General features: G+C 52.1%; 7 protein-coding genes across 7 annotated transcripts; 4 read left to right on the top strand and 3 right to left on the bottom strand.

The window, feature by feature from the left end:
* Positions 1–89: 89 nt before the first annotated feature.
* BBBOND_0311880 (surp module family protein, putative) lies at positions 90–2,903 on the bottom strand (the record flags this gene model as incomplete). Its single annotated transcript, XM_012914017.1, has 10 exons — positions 90–542; positions 580–711; positions 749–1,144; positions 1,182–1,655; positions 1,697–1,774; positions 1,812–2,135; positions 2,171–2,349; positions 2,410–2,524; positions 2,564–2,746; positions 2,844–2,903. 10 exons carry the CDS (start codon positions 2,901–2,903, stop codon positions 90–92), a joined length of 2,394 nt encoding a protein of 797 aa, XP_012769471.1.
* A 163-nt stretch (positions 2,904–3,066) lies between these two features.
* BBBOND_0311870 (hypothetical protein, conserved) lies at positions 3,067–3,870 on the bottom strand (the record flags this gene model as incomplete). Its single annotated transcript, XM_012914016.1, has 2 exons — positions 3,067–3,578; positions 3,807–3,870. The coding sequence occupies 2 exons, from the start codon at positions 3,868–3,870 to the stop codon at positions 3,067–3,069; spliced, it is 576 nt and encodes a 191-aa protein (XP_012769470.1).
* Positions 3,871–4,489: 619 nt separating this feature from the next.
* Positions 4,490–4,735, top strand: BBBOND_0311860 (protein phosphatase inhibitor family protein, putative; the record flags this gene model as incomplete). The annotated part of the gene is made up of 1 exon (XM_012914015.1): positions 4,490–4,735. One exon carries the CDS (start codon positions 4,490–4,492, stop codon positions 4,733–4,735), a length of 246 nt encoding a protein of 81 aa, XP_012769469.1.
* Positions 4,736–5,512: 777 nt separating this feature from the next.
* BBBOND_0311850 (40S ribosomal protein S2, putative) lies at positions 5,513–6,587 on the top strand (the record flags this gene model as incomplete). Its single annotated transcript, XM_012914014.1, has 2 exons — positions 5,513–5,584; positions 5,838–6,587. 2 exons carry the CDS (start codon positions 5,513–5,515, stop codon positions 6,585–6,587), a joined length of 822 nt encoding a protein of 273 aa, XP_012769468.1.
* Positions 6,588–7,382: 795 nt separating this feature from the next.
* On the top strand, positions 7,383–9,254 carry BBBOND_0311840 (hypothetical protein, conserved; the record flags this gene model as incomplete). The annotated part of the gene is made up of 1 exon (XM_012914013.1): positions 7,383–9,254. One exon carries the CDS (start codon positions 7,383–7,385, stop codon positions 9,252–9,254), a length of 1,872 nt encoding a protein of 623 aa, XP_012769467.1.
* A 1,361-nt stretch (positions 9,255–10,615) lies between these two features.
* Positions 10,616–11,374, bottom strand: BBBOND_0311830 (hypothetical protein; the record flags this gene model as incomplete). Its single annotated transcript, XM_012914012.1, has 1 exon — positions 10,616–11,374. One exon carries the CDS (start codon positions 11,372–11,374, stop codon positions 10,616–10,618), a length of 759 nt encoding a protein of 252 aa, XP_012769466.1.
* A 184-nt stretch (positions 11,375–11,558) lies between these two features.
* On the top strand, positions 11,559–11,890 carry BBBOND_0311820 (hypothetical protein; the record flags this gene model as incomplete). Its single annotated transcript, XM_012914011.1, has 2 exons — positions 11,559–11,610; positions 11,751–11,890. The coding sequence occupies 2 exons, from the start codon at positions 11,559–11,561 to the stop codon at positions 11,888–11,890; spliced, it is 192 nt and encodes a 63-aa protein (XP_012769465.1).
* Positions 11,891–14,412: the final 2,522 nt, after the last annotated feature.

The raw sequence follows: 14,412 nt of genomic DNA, 5'->3' as shown, positions 1-14,412 counted from the left end.
CGGAGGCGTATTGCGTGGTTTCGTGTAAATGGCGTCTGATTTCGGGTTTACTAGCATTACAATCAAGTCCTATGGCTTGTGCTGAGGCCTCAGTTGTCGGCTGCGAACATGTCCTCTATGTCGTCCGGGTCCTCCTCTGGCGCCGGCGGGGCGACTTCCTCGGGCTGCGCGTCCTCTTCGGCTGCAACCTCGCTCGACTGTTCAGGGGCGTCAACGGGGGCCTCATGGTCGAGGTCAGGTCCGACGACGTCTGAACTTGTGTCCATGTGATCGTCGGACTCGGAGGCGGCGGCATTCGGCACCTCGGCGTCGGAAGCTGACTCCACGTCGCTGCATTCGTCCGAAGCCGCTTCAGCGTCTCCGAGTTCCGGTTGTGGCGGTGATTTGGCGGGATCTGGCGGTCGGCGCATTTCGGATTCGCCAGAGCCGACCTCCATCTCCATAGTGTCTGCTCCGCCGTAAGGTGAGACGCTTTGTGACAAACGTTCGTGGTCTTCGCGATCATTATCACGTTCAGCAAGCTCCATCTCTCTTATCTCCGCCTAAGGTGGCCGTGAAACTCCAATCGCGGCAACCCACCTCCCTGGCTTCCACGTACATGTCGTTGATTATCAGGCGGGTGACCAGAGATGACCTGTCCCCGGGTATGGTCAGCAGCCCACGAATCAAGCACAGCTGTTTCAGCTTCCTGACGCGCATGAGCAGGTAGCGCTGCAAGCGGGTGAAGCCGAAACCACAATAAACGTACGTAAGCTGCTTCGCGCCACTTCAGCGGGAACCTAGATAGCACGTCAAAGTACTCCATCTTCTCTCCATCGTAGGTGGAGTCGATCGCCTCTCTGTGCTCCTCGAAATGCGGCAGCGTGGCGAAAGATTCGAAGTCAGGTCCCCAAAGGGCAGACTCCAGGCCGTGGATATACTCCGTGGGGTATGCGTTCCACTGACGCCACGCAGGCAACATACGGGTGATACTGCCTATCAGCTGCTGGACTGCGATCTTGCTGCTGGAGGTCTTCATGAACTGCCTGAAGTGCGCGAAGACCTCGGGGATCCGCTTCTCAAAACTCGACCTATACAGCCACGCGAACTTGTTGGACGCGGACGTGTTGTACAGCACGTCGCTCAGAATGTACAGGCGACTTATCTAAGAAAACATGAGAGCGCGTGACTCGAACAACTACCTTCTTATCAACCGTCGGCGTGTCCTCCAGAATCGAGTTCACGAGGTAGTCGGTAACCTGGAACGCGGACTCGCCGTGGTTGATGATGAACATCATGGCCTCAGCCACGCTCCCCCGGGTCGTGGTGCAGTCGCGCAGCAGCTTCTCCAAACGGCTGATGTCTGAGTGCATCATGGGGGCGCGGCCGCTGTGCGACATCGTCATCGCTGTCTCTGCACCGAGAATGGGCGGCACCGTGGGCATCGGCGGCGCCGGCGACGTGTCGGTCTTTTCAACGGGCGGATGCCACTGCAAACCGCCGGCAACCACTTGGAACGGTTCTCTGCGCCACTCCTTATCGGTGTCACCCTGGAGAAGGGAGTACACTTTCCAACGGTAGTATATATGCTCGGGAGAGTTGCGGTTGAAGATGAAGTTGAAAAGGCCTTGCTCGGACTCGTTAGCCATGATCATGGCCTCGAATTCAGCGCCGCCCTGATTCAAATGAAAAATTGGGGACTCTCAGGGGAACGCACCTGGACTACGTAGCGAGCCATCAAATCGATCACCGCACGTTTCATTGGTGACGGGGGCAACTCAACGTGCACTCCGCGCTGTTACAACGTCAACTAAACGAAATGCTAAACGCACCGCATCGGCCAGCAGTGGCGGGAGATTGGATGAAGAGGGCATGGGCGATACGGCGACCTCGGCAGGTTCCGCGTACGACGACGGAGACGAGCCGTGGGTTGGCGATCTCCCGCCTCCGTGGTACGACCATCCCAACCTGCAGCGGTAGCCCAATATTTCGGCGCCATCGAGCGATTCCTTAGCCCATTGCGCATCTGAGGGGTGCGAAAAGGTCACGAATGCGTAGCACTGCTTCGGGCGGTCGGCGGCACTGCTGCGCATAACTTTGATGCGATTGATCCGTCCGCAGCGCCCGAATTTGCGTTCCAAATCATCCTCAGTTATCTGCAGAAAATGCGACTACAGGTCTCGAAACCTACGGAAGGTGGCAAGTTGCCAACATAAATGGTACATGGGGCGTCGGAGCCCGAGTTGCGCCTAGGGTCCACCCCTGCGCTGTGCACGGCGGCATCTGGAAGGCCTGGCGACAGCTTAGAATCGCGCATGCGGCGTTGCAACGCCTTCTCTTCCTCCTGACGCTGCTGCTTTTCCTTGAGCTCTGCACAGCGTCAGATCAGGCAGGGCGAACACCTGCCTTGGATGAAAGCGTCGATTTCACGCGTCTTCCCAGTTGCCGGAGGCCGCGCGGCAGCCGCGTTCGCGTTGGAGGTTACCCATCTCAGATACTCGGCGCTGTGCTCATCGACCCTCTCAGCCGCCGGATCGCCTCCAGCCTGCACGGCATGTGAAGGAACCCAGGTGCGACCTGGTACCTGGGCGTCGAAGATTCCGGAAGCTGCTAGACTTGAATGGGACGTTTGCGATGGTTTGGGCGCAGGTTCTCCACTTTTAACGAAGCGTACGGGCGCAGTTGCAGCGACGGCCGTGGCGGGAGCGCCGGTTCCTTCGAAATCGCGCACGTACTCCGCATATATCTTAGAAGTCTCGAGCCGTTCCTTCAAAAATGTCAAATTATGTATCGAAGTTGCGGTAGAAGCCGTGTCAACGCAATGTCTAACGCAGCCGAAAAGATGACGCCGCATCTCTCCGTACCTTTTCCTTGGCCAACTCCTCCTCCTTCTGCCGCTTTAGCCACGCGGCCACATGTGCCATTATTCTAAGTAGCGATGTGTAGCCAAAATTCGTAGTGGTCGGGGCGTAGCGCTGCCGTCTGTGTCGCCGGCGACCGACGCGCCCGTACCGACGCACGAACACCAAATCAAATGCAACTGAATATGTAAGCACATTTAACACGGTAATGTGTTGATACGGGCGCTCAGTAGAATATCCAGTACATGGGACCGGGTCCACGGCTGCCGTCTGTGCGCGGAGGGGTCCACGGGTAGTGCTCGTGGATGGTACTGTAATCCAGACCGTACTTGTACATGTAGTGGAGTGCGATGGTGGAGGACAGAGTGAACCACAGGGAGCACCACATCAGCTTGTGGTCCTCCTCGGCCTCGTGCTTGCTGGGAACGAGGCGCTGCAGCTGGCGGGCCTTGAGTCTGTTGTACAGCACGAGCCTGGTCACGTCAGTGCGCTCCGGGCCGTGCAACCCGGAACCGCGCAGCACCTTACCCGGAGGGGTGATGTCGTCGACGGTCACCAGCGGCTTGCTGGGGAGGTCGCCGTTGAGGTGGGCCAGCGGGTCCTTCATGTGCATGAACACGGAGCCGCTCTCGGGCACCAGCGGGCTGCGCACGCCGACCTCCTTCTCGATGGGCACGATCACGTGCTGCAGCCTCGGAGGCGCGACGAACTCCCAGAGGCCAAAGTCGCGATAGTTACCTGAAATAGCATTAGCCCAAGCAGCTACAAGGGTCACATGGACGATGGGCCACCATTGACACGAACACTAAAACCACAGGCATGCGCTCGGAACGCGTGACAGTGCAGATACGGCGCGATGCGAGCGTACGGCCGGCAAGTGCTGGCTTGCGCTGTGTGAAAACGCCAAGCGTCAGAGCACTGGGACCGCGAGATGGCGGCAAGACGATACAGGCATACACAACGTACCTATGAACAGATGCTTCCCATTGTGCAATTTTCTGGACGCGCGAATCAAACCGGAGCTCGCCATGGTCGATTCACGTGCCGATCATTTACGGGATACGATGCGGCAGTCCGCTGCCCCGGCAACGAGAGCTACACAGGCAGCAGCGGACGGTGGTATAATTGAATCCGCTAATATAGCGTGGTTGCGGTTTTATTTCCGCCTGTGGTTCTGTTTGTGGATACCCGAACTCCCCCAGCCACCTCGGGTCGCAGCCGCGCGAAGGTGACGGGATGATGTAGGGGCACGGCGGCGGCCGCTTGCGCTGTTGTAGACAATAATATCACCTTTCACTTGCAGTAAAACACGTCATTGCGCAAACTCGCACGCCGCACTGATACGGGGCGGCGCGTGCAGAGACGACTGGACCGACTCAGGAACGAAACACAAAATTTCCACCGCCGTCGCACAACGGTACCGAGACGCATCACCACTGCGAGCTGCTGTATCAGTAAAAAAAGGCTAATAACGGTATCTGCTGCTTGGAAGGACGCAGCGCGCGCTGCGGAAGGAGGCCTGCCTGTCTAGGACCGCCCGGCTATCCAGCTCATTACCAAAACCAGCGGAGCCACAGCAGCCCAAAGGCAGTCCATAACTGTTGAGAGGCGGCCGCGAGCGTGGTCGTCGAGAACACCCCATCGACGCCATGGAGGGGTCGCGAACTATGACACTCCTAGCGCCGCCCAGTACGGTGCGCACGTTGAACGACGATGCCGCAACTGCAGTGCTGGAAAGGCGTTTCCGCATACTCAGAGTAACCCAGCCACGAAGGGTCACCTGGCAGGAGGGCACCATCGACAACGAGGGGCAGCACAAGAAGAGCAGCAAGTGCTGCTGCGTGTTCACCAGGCGCCAGCGATACGAAGACGAGAGCTCAGACGGTAGGGCTTGAACAACAAAAGCTCACATCACACTGCAGACGAAAGCAACGCGGCCGGCCCGAACCCAGAACAAAAGAAGCCGAGTGGGTGATGCACGAAAAATACGACCGACCCCAACTGGCGCCAATGCGCGTGGCTCGGCACTACACTTAGGAGCCGCGCGTATTAGGCAGCGACCGCGCAGCCGAATCTGGCGTAATGTAGACTACAACGCAGTATTCGGAAGCGCGACGTTACGGCGAAAAGAGCCGAGATACGCACGAACAGGCCGAATCAACACTCGGATGCCAAATTCAGATGAAACCTATTGGAAGGCGGCTGGGAGTGCTATTCGTTATGTAGCGAAGGATTCCGTGGAGGACCTCGCACGCGGCACCCGAGGGTGTACCGCGGTAAAATTTAAGCGTAGTCCGCCTCTATAAACCTTGTCAAAATTCAAAGGTAGCTTGTATTCAGTGGCCTGTGTGAACGTGCTCTGCGCCGGTTGCAGGTGGTGTAGCCTACAGACGCCAGATGGGGCGACCGGCAGCGAGGCCGCTACGAACGGCCAACTTCACCAATAAATTGCTCTCGACGTGGCACTAATCGGTATCGCGACACATTACTGGTTCAATTTCAACCGACCAGTCGCGTGAGCTGCGCCATAGCCGTTGCCAAACCCTACCCAGCATAATTGGGTGAACTGTCGCGCGACAAACGCAAACCAGGCCGACACAAGATCGATCGCCTACCGCGAGCACTAGACTCGTATTCATGTGCAACCAGGATTGAGGCCGCTTGAAGTCAAAATGGTGCAGAATACCACCCAGGCGGAGCTGACCCCCGATGAAGACAGCATCAGGATGATGTTGACCTGCAAGGTGAGCACACCACCACAGCTTTTCGTGGTTTAGTGCGGGAATTTGAGTGTGTCGTGGTTGTAGGAGGCAGGGAAGGCCTTTGCGGAGCTCAGGGTGCCGCAGGCCATAGGAGGCCTGTCGGCGCGTTCCCGCTCCGGCACGAGCCTTCCATGCCGTCAGTGACTTCGTGATGCGTACTGTGGTTCGAATTTGAGTAGCGATGTTTAGAGATGTCGTTGGAACAATTTTCGTTGAACCCACTAATGCCCCGCAGGTCCACATCGGAACCAAGAATGTCGAAAACAAGATGAAGAAGTACGTTTTCACCAGGACCCAGGAGGGTGTCCACCTCATTGACCTTTCGTGGACCCTGAAGAAGGTCAAGTTGGCGGCGAGGGCCATTGTTGCCGTCACCAACCCCGCCGAGGTCGTGGTTGTGTCCGCTAGGCCCTACGGTAGCCGTGCCGTGCTCAAGTTCTCGCACTACGTCGGATCCCAGCCCATTGCCGGAAGCTGGGTGCCCGGAACGCTCACCAACCAGATCACGCAGAAGTTCATCGAGCCCAGACTCATGATCGCCACCGACCCCAGGACCGACGCTCAGGCCCTCAAGGAGTCATCATACGTGGCGCTCCCCGTCATCGCTCTCTGTGATACCGATTCCCCGCTCCAGTTCGTGGACATCGCCATCCCCTGCAACAACAAGGGCAAGAAGTCCATTGCGCTCATGTACTGGCTCCTGGCGCGCGAGGTGCTCTACCTGCGCAACCAGATCCAGAGGCACATGCCGTGGGATGTTATGGTCGACACCTTCTTCTGGAGGGACGCCGAGCAGCTCGAGTTGAAGTTCGAGGAGCAGAAGCGCGAGGAACACGCCGCTTCCCTCCGCCCGCTCATGCCCCCGAGCGTCGAGGGTGACTGGAACCAGATGCCCGGTGCACAGGCTAACACTGACTGGAAGGTCATGGCCGCCGGCAACGACGAATGGGGAAACTTCGTCGACGCCAGGACCACATGGCAGTAACTGAGTAACCCTAATAGATTAACTGTGCTTCAAACCCACTGAAAACGCCTTCAGGGGAATTTTCTAAGTGACCGTGGTGCAATGCGTGAGCGAAAATTTGCAGCGTGGAATAAACGGACGGTCGCCGCCGGCCTGGTGGGCTGGGCAGCGAGAAAGCGCTGACAACTCGGGAAGGCAAATGTGTACGAAAACCGCACGCTCAATGGAAAATAGTGCACTCGAACAGTTCAAAGCGAAAACTACCGGGCCAAACGCGCACCGGAAGACAAAAAACTCGGGGGGCACTTTGGCTAGGCAACACCGCGGTCAACGCGCTAGCCAGAGATAGTATCGGCGCCAGAACCGCACAAAACAGTGCGTATTTGTACCGCCAATTCGCACAATTCACACACGGCAGAAGACACGCAACAGGGGCTGGACACGACAACTCATCGTGGTGTGCTATGTGGTTGTCGTATGATTCCACACGCGGTGTCCGCCGATGACCACCGGAGCCGACGACTCTCACACAACAAGCAACGCCACAAACGTCCTACGCATACTGGGTGACTGACCCTAGGTATTCCCGTAGCATCGAGGGCACTCCCCGCTGTGTGTGAATCCGTTGTGGCGCACGACGTCGCCAGCGGAGTCGCGGAGGAAGTAGACAGGCGTTGTCTACCTAACCACGCGTCAAACAGACAGTGTGTGGGACGCGAAGCGCGCGAAAACGACCGCAGAAACGCCATCCAGGGGGCTCTGGGAACGACATCACCAGCGTCTGGCTTGGATGTGTGTATGTACCATAGGACCACGATGAGATTCAAACAACAAACAAGGGGCCAGCACGCTTCCAGAGTCGCCGAAGATGTGCCGAGGGAGCCGCGGATGCTCACCAGAAATCCCACTGTCGAGCATGCCGGCGTGGTGAGGAACATCGGCGACTGCCCCCTCACCCTCAGGAGGTCGATCAGCGCGTGGAGCTCTGCCGAGTTCCAGCGAAGCACGTACTGCCAGAATCACCCGCATGCGTTTCAAGAATATGCCGATAAGGGGGCCAACACCCCCAGGTACCAGCTTTTGTCAACGCAGTCCAACAACGAAAACAACATCGCACTAGAAACTGCGCACAACAGGAGGGAGCTGTATGGCGGCCTGTCAGTCGATGAGGCCTCTGAGTTGCGCAACAGGCCGACGATATCGCTCGCCGACCTCAACGAAGGCGTGGACTTCGAGGCGCTGCTCTACGGACCGCTGCATGACGACAAGCTCAAGGCGGCACATCAACACTCCATAAGTACGGCCGACCACTGCCGATTCGAGCAGCCGCGGCCCGTGTGGCACCTAGTCAACGCAATCGCTTCGGATGAGGTCTACAGGAATGCTGAGGATTGGGGAATTGACCGGTCTATATACACCAGGTATGCCAGGTCGGGGTTCTTCGCAGACTGCCACGTGGCTGACTCGATGCACCACGGGGAGTACCTCAGCGGACCTGACTGCGAAGAGTTCGCGGATTGCAGAATTCCGCTTATTGTATGTATCATATCTACGAGCCGCGAGGCAAGACACAATGAAGTGCAGAGGGGAATCGTGCCGCTGGCAGTCCACATACTTGATAGGTACATCGAGAAACACAAGCATTCGATGTCGAGGTTGCTCTCAATCGCCTGTGCGCACCTAGATCTAGCGTCGAGCGAAAACGGCTCCAAGCAACCCTCCCTGGCCTCCAGCATGAACGCCTCCGACGCCGCTGCCCTGGATGCCGCAGCCGTTGCCAAACACCTCAAATCTAAGTACAAACACGACAATCTCATCAAGCTGTGCTTCAATTTCTCTCCTGAAAGGAGGCGCGGGGACGGCGCGCCGCCGGATGGCCATACCAACACTTTCCACGACTTCAGCTGCCGCAACTTCGACACTGACTCCTGTTATGAAGAGGGCAGCGAGTTCGACGAAACGACGCAAAAGTACAGTTCAGCGTCGGTAATGAAGGCGGATGTCGTATACAACTTCGTGGCCGCGGCGTGCTTCTTTATCGCCGACAGATACAACGGGCTCTCAAATACGTCCGTCAAGGCCCTGCTGGTCAAGTGGGAGTCCATCTGCCACGTGTTCACAAAAACGAGGCACGCCGGAAGATATATTCGCGAAAACAGAGCGACCGCACTCTCCATCATCATGTCGTTTATGTTCGATATTTACTTCGTCCTGGAGTACAAGCTCACCACGCCGTTCCCGTGCCACATGGTACAGGATCTCATACTTTCGACAACGGACTTCCACTGCTCCCCCAACCCTGGCGAGTACAGCGTATACCAAAAAATTGCAGCAATCATGGCGCGCATTGCCTATGTTGACGACACCTTCCACAAGTTCCAACCCAGCATCATCACCCTGGCCATTTACGGCGTCGTCAGGCGCCTGGCGGTCCACAACGAAGTGGTGGAGGACGAAAATGCCTGGCTGCTCGTGGACGAGACTGATTCGGAGATACGCAGATGCTCGAGCCTTCTCATTAACACGCTGATCCAGTACGTCAACACCGACATCCTGGACGTGCTCACGCAACCGGTGTATATGAAGCACCACACCGACGAATTGTTCAGTCATTTGTTCGAGGATCTGTGTGATCTGGATGCGGGGCATCTCAGAAAATTTGCGAACACTCTCATGTCACTGACCTGACCGTCACCGCGACAAACATTTTAAGTAATCCTAAAAGTCATTAGCACTTGTTTATGATTGTATCTATGTTTGTATTAGTATGCGGATGTCTGTCTCGATATTGGACGAGTATTGTTATTCCTGGCAAGGAGGTGAGTACGAAGCGTTACATGGGCGCCAGATGTCAGGTACTTCGTTCACATGTCTAAAGCTTTATTAGCAAGCACGTGCGGAGCTCTTCAATTGTATACATTAAATGAGTCTTATACATGAAAGTGGAGCTGCTACATGGATGCGGGGATCCCATGTTGAATAAAAGAAGTCAAGTATTGTCGGTAGCAACGTATGAGATGGTGGGATTAGGAACAAAACTAACGTAGAAGCTCAACTACTATTGGCAAGGTATAAAATGCTAAAATAGGAAATATATAATGAATATAGGCGATGCGGACAGAAAGAAACGGACTGAAGTACGTTGAGTCTGAGTTTGCCGCTGCGATATTACAATTCTACGTGTTCTATGTTAGCCTATGGTATATACGTTATAGGGACGTGGAATAGATTCAGGGCAATGTCCTCCTAAGTTCTGTCACTAATCGGATTATATCTGGGTGAGCCTGAACGTATACATGCTTTGGCAAATGAAGCACATATTGTAACAGTCACCATCCGTGATTATTGAGAAAACATAACAACAAATTGTGGAGGGCTAGTGGAACTGTAGTGACGATTCCACCACTTACCCACGTGTCTACCACTGGTGGGGCTGGTTGTGCACAACTTTGGCGCTGGAAAGCGTCATTTGGCCGAACTTTACAGTACATAGCAGGCGCATTAGAACATTCATAAATGCTGAACCCCCTGCAGTGAATATCACCCAAGTGTAGGCTTTTAGGGGGAGATAGCAACAGTACGGATATTCAGGAAAGTCCCTATGAAAAAAATTTGAGTTGTTATGACAACATGTATAATCGTTCATACGCTTCGATCTCGATGCTGCTATGCATTTGTGTAACTCATGATCCACCGATATACGCCAAGACCACTCAAACACATGAGTAGGCAAGAACGAGTGTACAACGTTATTTATAAACTGCAAGTCTGCACTAAATACAAATCGGACACGCAAAGATTGAGTTATGTTACTTCAGAACAACAACACGCCAAATCGCGCCATGAAACAAATTAGGTAGAAGATCAGAAATGTTAGTACCCTTATTCGATGACACCTGCTAATGGTGTAAGGGTGTATACATCGAATGGCGGCTAACGTCATTTACAAAATGAGATAGGTTTTGTCAGAATTCATGACGGCTGCTAAGAACCTGTGTGCTTAATTCTTTCTTCTTGATCTGCTTCTACATCTCTCCTTTAATTCCTAATCAATAGAAAGCCCAGAATCCAGCTAGGTCGTATATTACATCCATTACACGGCCATCTATACCGCCCAAGGCCTTAAATACATCTGAAGCGCTCAAGTTAGCGCGGTTCTCCGTAGCTGAGTAGCCAACACATTCCAATATTCTAGCAAAACGCGTCTCTGCATTAGAAAATACCACATATCCAGTTGCATCATCGGCTGCGTCCTTCAAAGAACGTATGCCAACGTATAACATTGGTGCAATACCTACTAGGATAACGGCGCACGCTTCTGGGTCTTCAGAGCACGATGCCTCCCACGTAGCTTCAGAACTGTAAGCGGACACGTATTCGGAAGGATGTTTTACGCCATCCAACAGCTTCTCACAGCCATCCAAAACTTTGCGTAAGCCTCTTGCAATAGCCGTAGGCTTGACACCCCAGGCCTTTATAATGTTCTTATAATCGCTCTCCTCGATGCTCATAGAGACAGTAGGGAGCCTTTTGGGATTTTTACTCATACGTGTAGAGTATCTCCCAATCAGTTCTTGTACGAATGGCTGATCCTCAATATCCGGTTTCTTCATAAAAAACCTAGAAAAATGTTTTACTCTCTCCAAAGCTGGCACCTCCGTAAATCCAACAGGGTACCGTATCAAAAAACGGTGAAGTGCGGCACTCATAGCATCCACGTTTTCGGCATTGTCTCCCTTCATGGCCATCAACCAATCAATGGCCTCCTTGAGGTTGCGAGGAACGTCAGTCAACGAAGTTAGTAACATTCTGAATAGAGTTGTTGGAGTCTGCAAATGATATAAGCGTATGAACTTTGTTGTTAATTTACAAAACGGGCCTCTAGAAACAGCTGTCTTAATAGCGTATCAGTAAAAATGCCGTTGGTGCGCAATATAAACGCATTTAAATGTTACATACAATGCTTACGGCACAGCGAATACGTATATGACGATGAGCTGGATATCCCATAATAGACAGATCCGCACCACCAACGTAACATGCAGTAAGTTGCACGCGAGTCATCGGGTAGACACGTTTCAGACAAAAATGCCAAATACCGAGCCAACAGTTGTTGGTATTATTAGTATGGAGTTGTAAAGGTTTGACAATATTCCGATGGGTCGCAACTAGCACGCTACACAGCCCGCGGTGTCTCGCGGAACCTCCTCTTCATAAACACCGCGGTCATTGATAAGTGCGCTGCTTTTGCCGTCTTGCACAATACGCCTGATTGCTTTGAACTTCAAGATTTCGCAGCGATTCTCGTTTTGGATGATTATTAAGGTAGAACAAAAGCATGTGTCTGTGCGCTGCTTCTGTTTTATAGCGAAATACTTATGTTCGCAGCTGTGGTAGTCGATTGCTGCGAAATCTTGCGCACATCCATGTTCGGTGTCACTGTGTCCATGCAGACAATTTGTGTGTATTTGTATCGCTGAGATACGCGGGGTTTGAGAACTCATTTGCTACTTGTGCAGTGATGTTCTAGCTTTGCTCCGCAGGTGCTTCGTCTAAAACTTCGTCGATCCGCGGCTGCTCCAGACGACGTCGGCTTATCCTGAATTTGGCAGTATGCATGAAAATTCCGATTCCTTAAATGTAGTTGCAACCAATTCGACACATCATTTCCATGTGCCAGCATAGGCGAAATTGAATTCAACGGAATGTAACTTCTCCAAGGTACACCATTGTTAGTTTGGCGTTATCTACGGCATTGAAAACCTGAAAGACACGCATTACTGTAACCATATCTTCGCACAAAAACCCCGAATAGTGTGTATGGTCTGTCTGAATTCCGACGTCAGTATTCGTGCTACGCTTAGGGGTCCAGGTTCTTAACCATAAGTGGCATAAGTCGCATGGTACCATGGCAGGCATAGAGAAATATACTGCTCTCTGTCTATCTGGCATGCAACCAATAATTCATCGTAACGTCAACTTTGACCGTTGTATTCGAACTCAACCGGACGCGCAATGGTCTCCCATAACAGTGGGAACCGCACATTAGTCACTTCTGGACAATTCCTCTTTTTGCACTTTAGGTGTTCTATATTCGCAAGTTATTCAGGCATAGTGAAAATAGTTGTAAGCATTATACAGCTGGCAACGTTGACTATTAGCTTATGGTAAAATTGCGAAGTACACTACGTGCAACGCATCGGCGTAATCCGTAGCCCGGTAAATCTAATACATTGATATTACAGTTATTGCTATATACAAGTTTACGTGAAGCATTCGCAGTCACCGCAACTCCTTGTGCGGGAAAGCAGAGTAACTGTCAAAGCGCTTCTTTTGAGAGATCCACTGCTCGTGTATTGTAATAACCCGGGTGGTAAGCAAATGCGTCTAGTATATGATGAATCGTATATCGAACTTTATCTGGAAACATAGACCAGGCAACGAGGATGACTAGTGAAATTCCAACAATGGCGCCAACAACAGTGCAGCATAGCACAAATTTATGTTGAGGGCATAGTTTATTGCAGTTGGTGCATTTACAGTCCAGTTCATAGACATCATGTTCTTTAAGTTTGACGATACCGTGACATTTCCCAGAACATTTGGTACCAGTATTACACCATCGACAGCACTTACAAATGCACCTAGCACATCCACAATTACAGTGACAATGACAACATATACACGACACTCCTTTCCTACAACCCTTTAACTCGCAGCACTGAGCACTTCCATTAGAACAACAGTTGACTCCACATTCACGATTCGTCTTACTTGTTTTAGCCAGGTCTGCGGGGCAGTGAACGCTCCTAGAAGGTAGCAGTCGTTGAGTTATGCAATACCTTAGTTATTGCAGTCAAATTCTATCTACATTAAATTTGCAGCATTGAACGAAATCTGAAAGGGTTCCAATGAACCCGTGTCGAAGATGCACGGCAGTGGGTAACCACGGACCCGCCAATCTATTGTGTCTACTTTATAATAGTGATGCTTTTCGCGTTATATTTAATGTCAGATTGTCTACTATACAGGTAATAAACCTTGAAGTACAAATCACAATGGCAGATTCTGGACGCGACGTCTGAAAGCAACCATTTGCGTTATTGGTGTGCCACACGGCATTAACGTATTTATTGACGCACTAATAGGCGCATATATTTTCATATTGTTCAAAAATATCCGTTTAATTCGTGTGTGACCGTGTCTAATGTCTATTCCATTAGCCAAAGATAAGTGGTACCACTAAAAGTTTAAATCAACCGGTAATAGCGACGATGCATTGTTCCAATATTACACCGGTATCCATCTATAGCGCATGGTGTAGCATTACGCTTATCTCTTAGTATTTAAGCTGTAAAATATAGTTTTACTGATTCGCTATCCGACTAATGGTGCCCAACGTAAAAACGGGTGTTGGGGGTACCAATTACAACAGAGGATATGAGTAATAAAACTCGAGGGCCATCGGGAACAGATAACGGGCAAAAATTGGGTTGATTAATCGTTATTCAGACTTTGCTCTGCAAATCCTATAACTAATTTCGTAAATTGAGGTACAATGGTCATAAGTGTGACATCGGCACTACGCTCCTACAAAGAAATCGCTTGCTATATTCTAGAATAACCAAAATCATGTTGTCGGTATCAACTATTTCATTCCGAAAACCAACATATCAAATTGCGCTTCGGCTGATGGTATCCGCGTCAATGCGAAAAGTAATTTTCTCTCAACCATGTAGAATCGGCGATCATCACTCCTCAATCGTCACCGAAGTAGTGTGCTAATCTGTATAGCTATAGAATCACAAATACCGCATCGCTTCGTGTGACGGTGAGCAGTGCGATA

Source organism: Babesia bigemina (assembly GCF_000981445.1).
Source record: "Babesia bigemina genome assembly Bbig001, chromosome : III".
In the NCBI taxonomy this organism is placed as follows: domain Eukaryota; phylum Apicomplexa; class Aconoidasida; order Piroplasmida; family Babesiidae; genus Babesia; species Babesia bigemina.
Note: the sequence above shows the minus strand (reverse complement) of the source record. Positions and strands in the feature narration are given on the sequence as shown.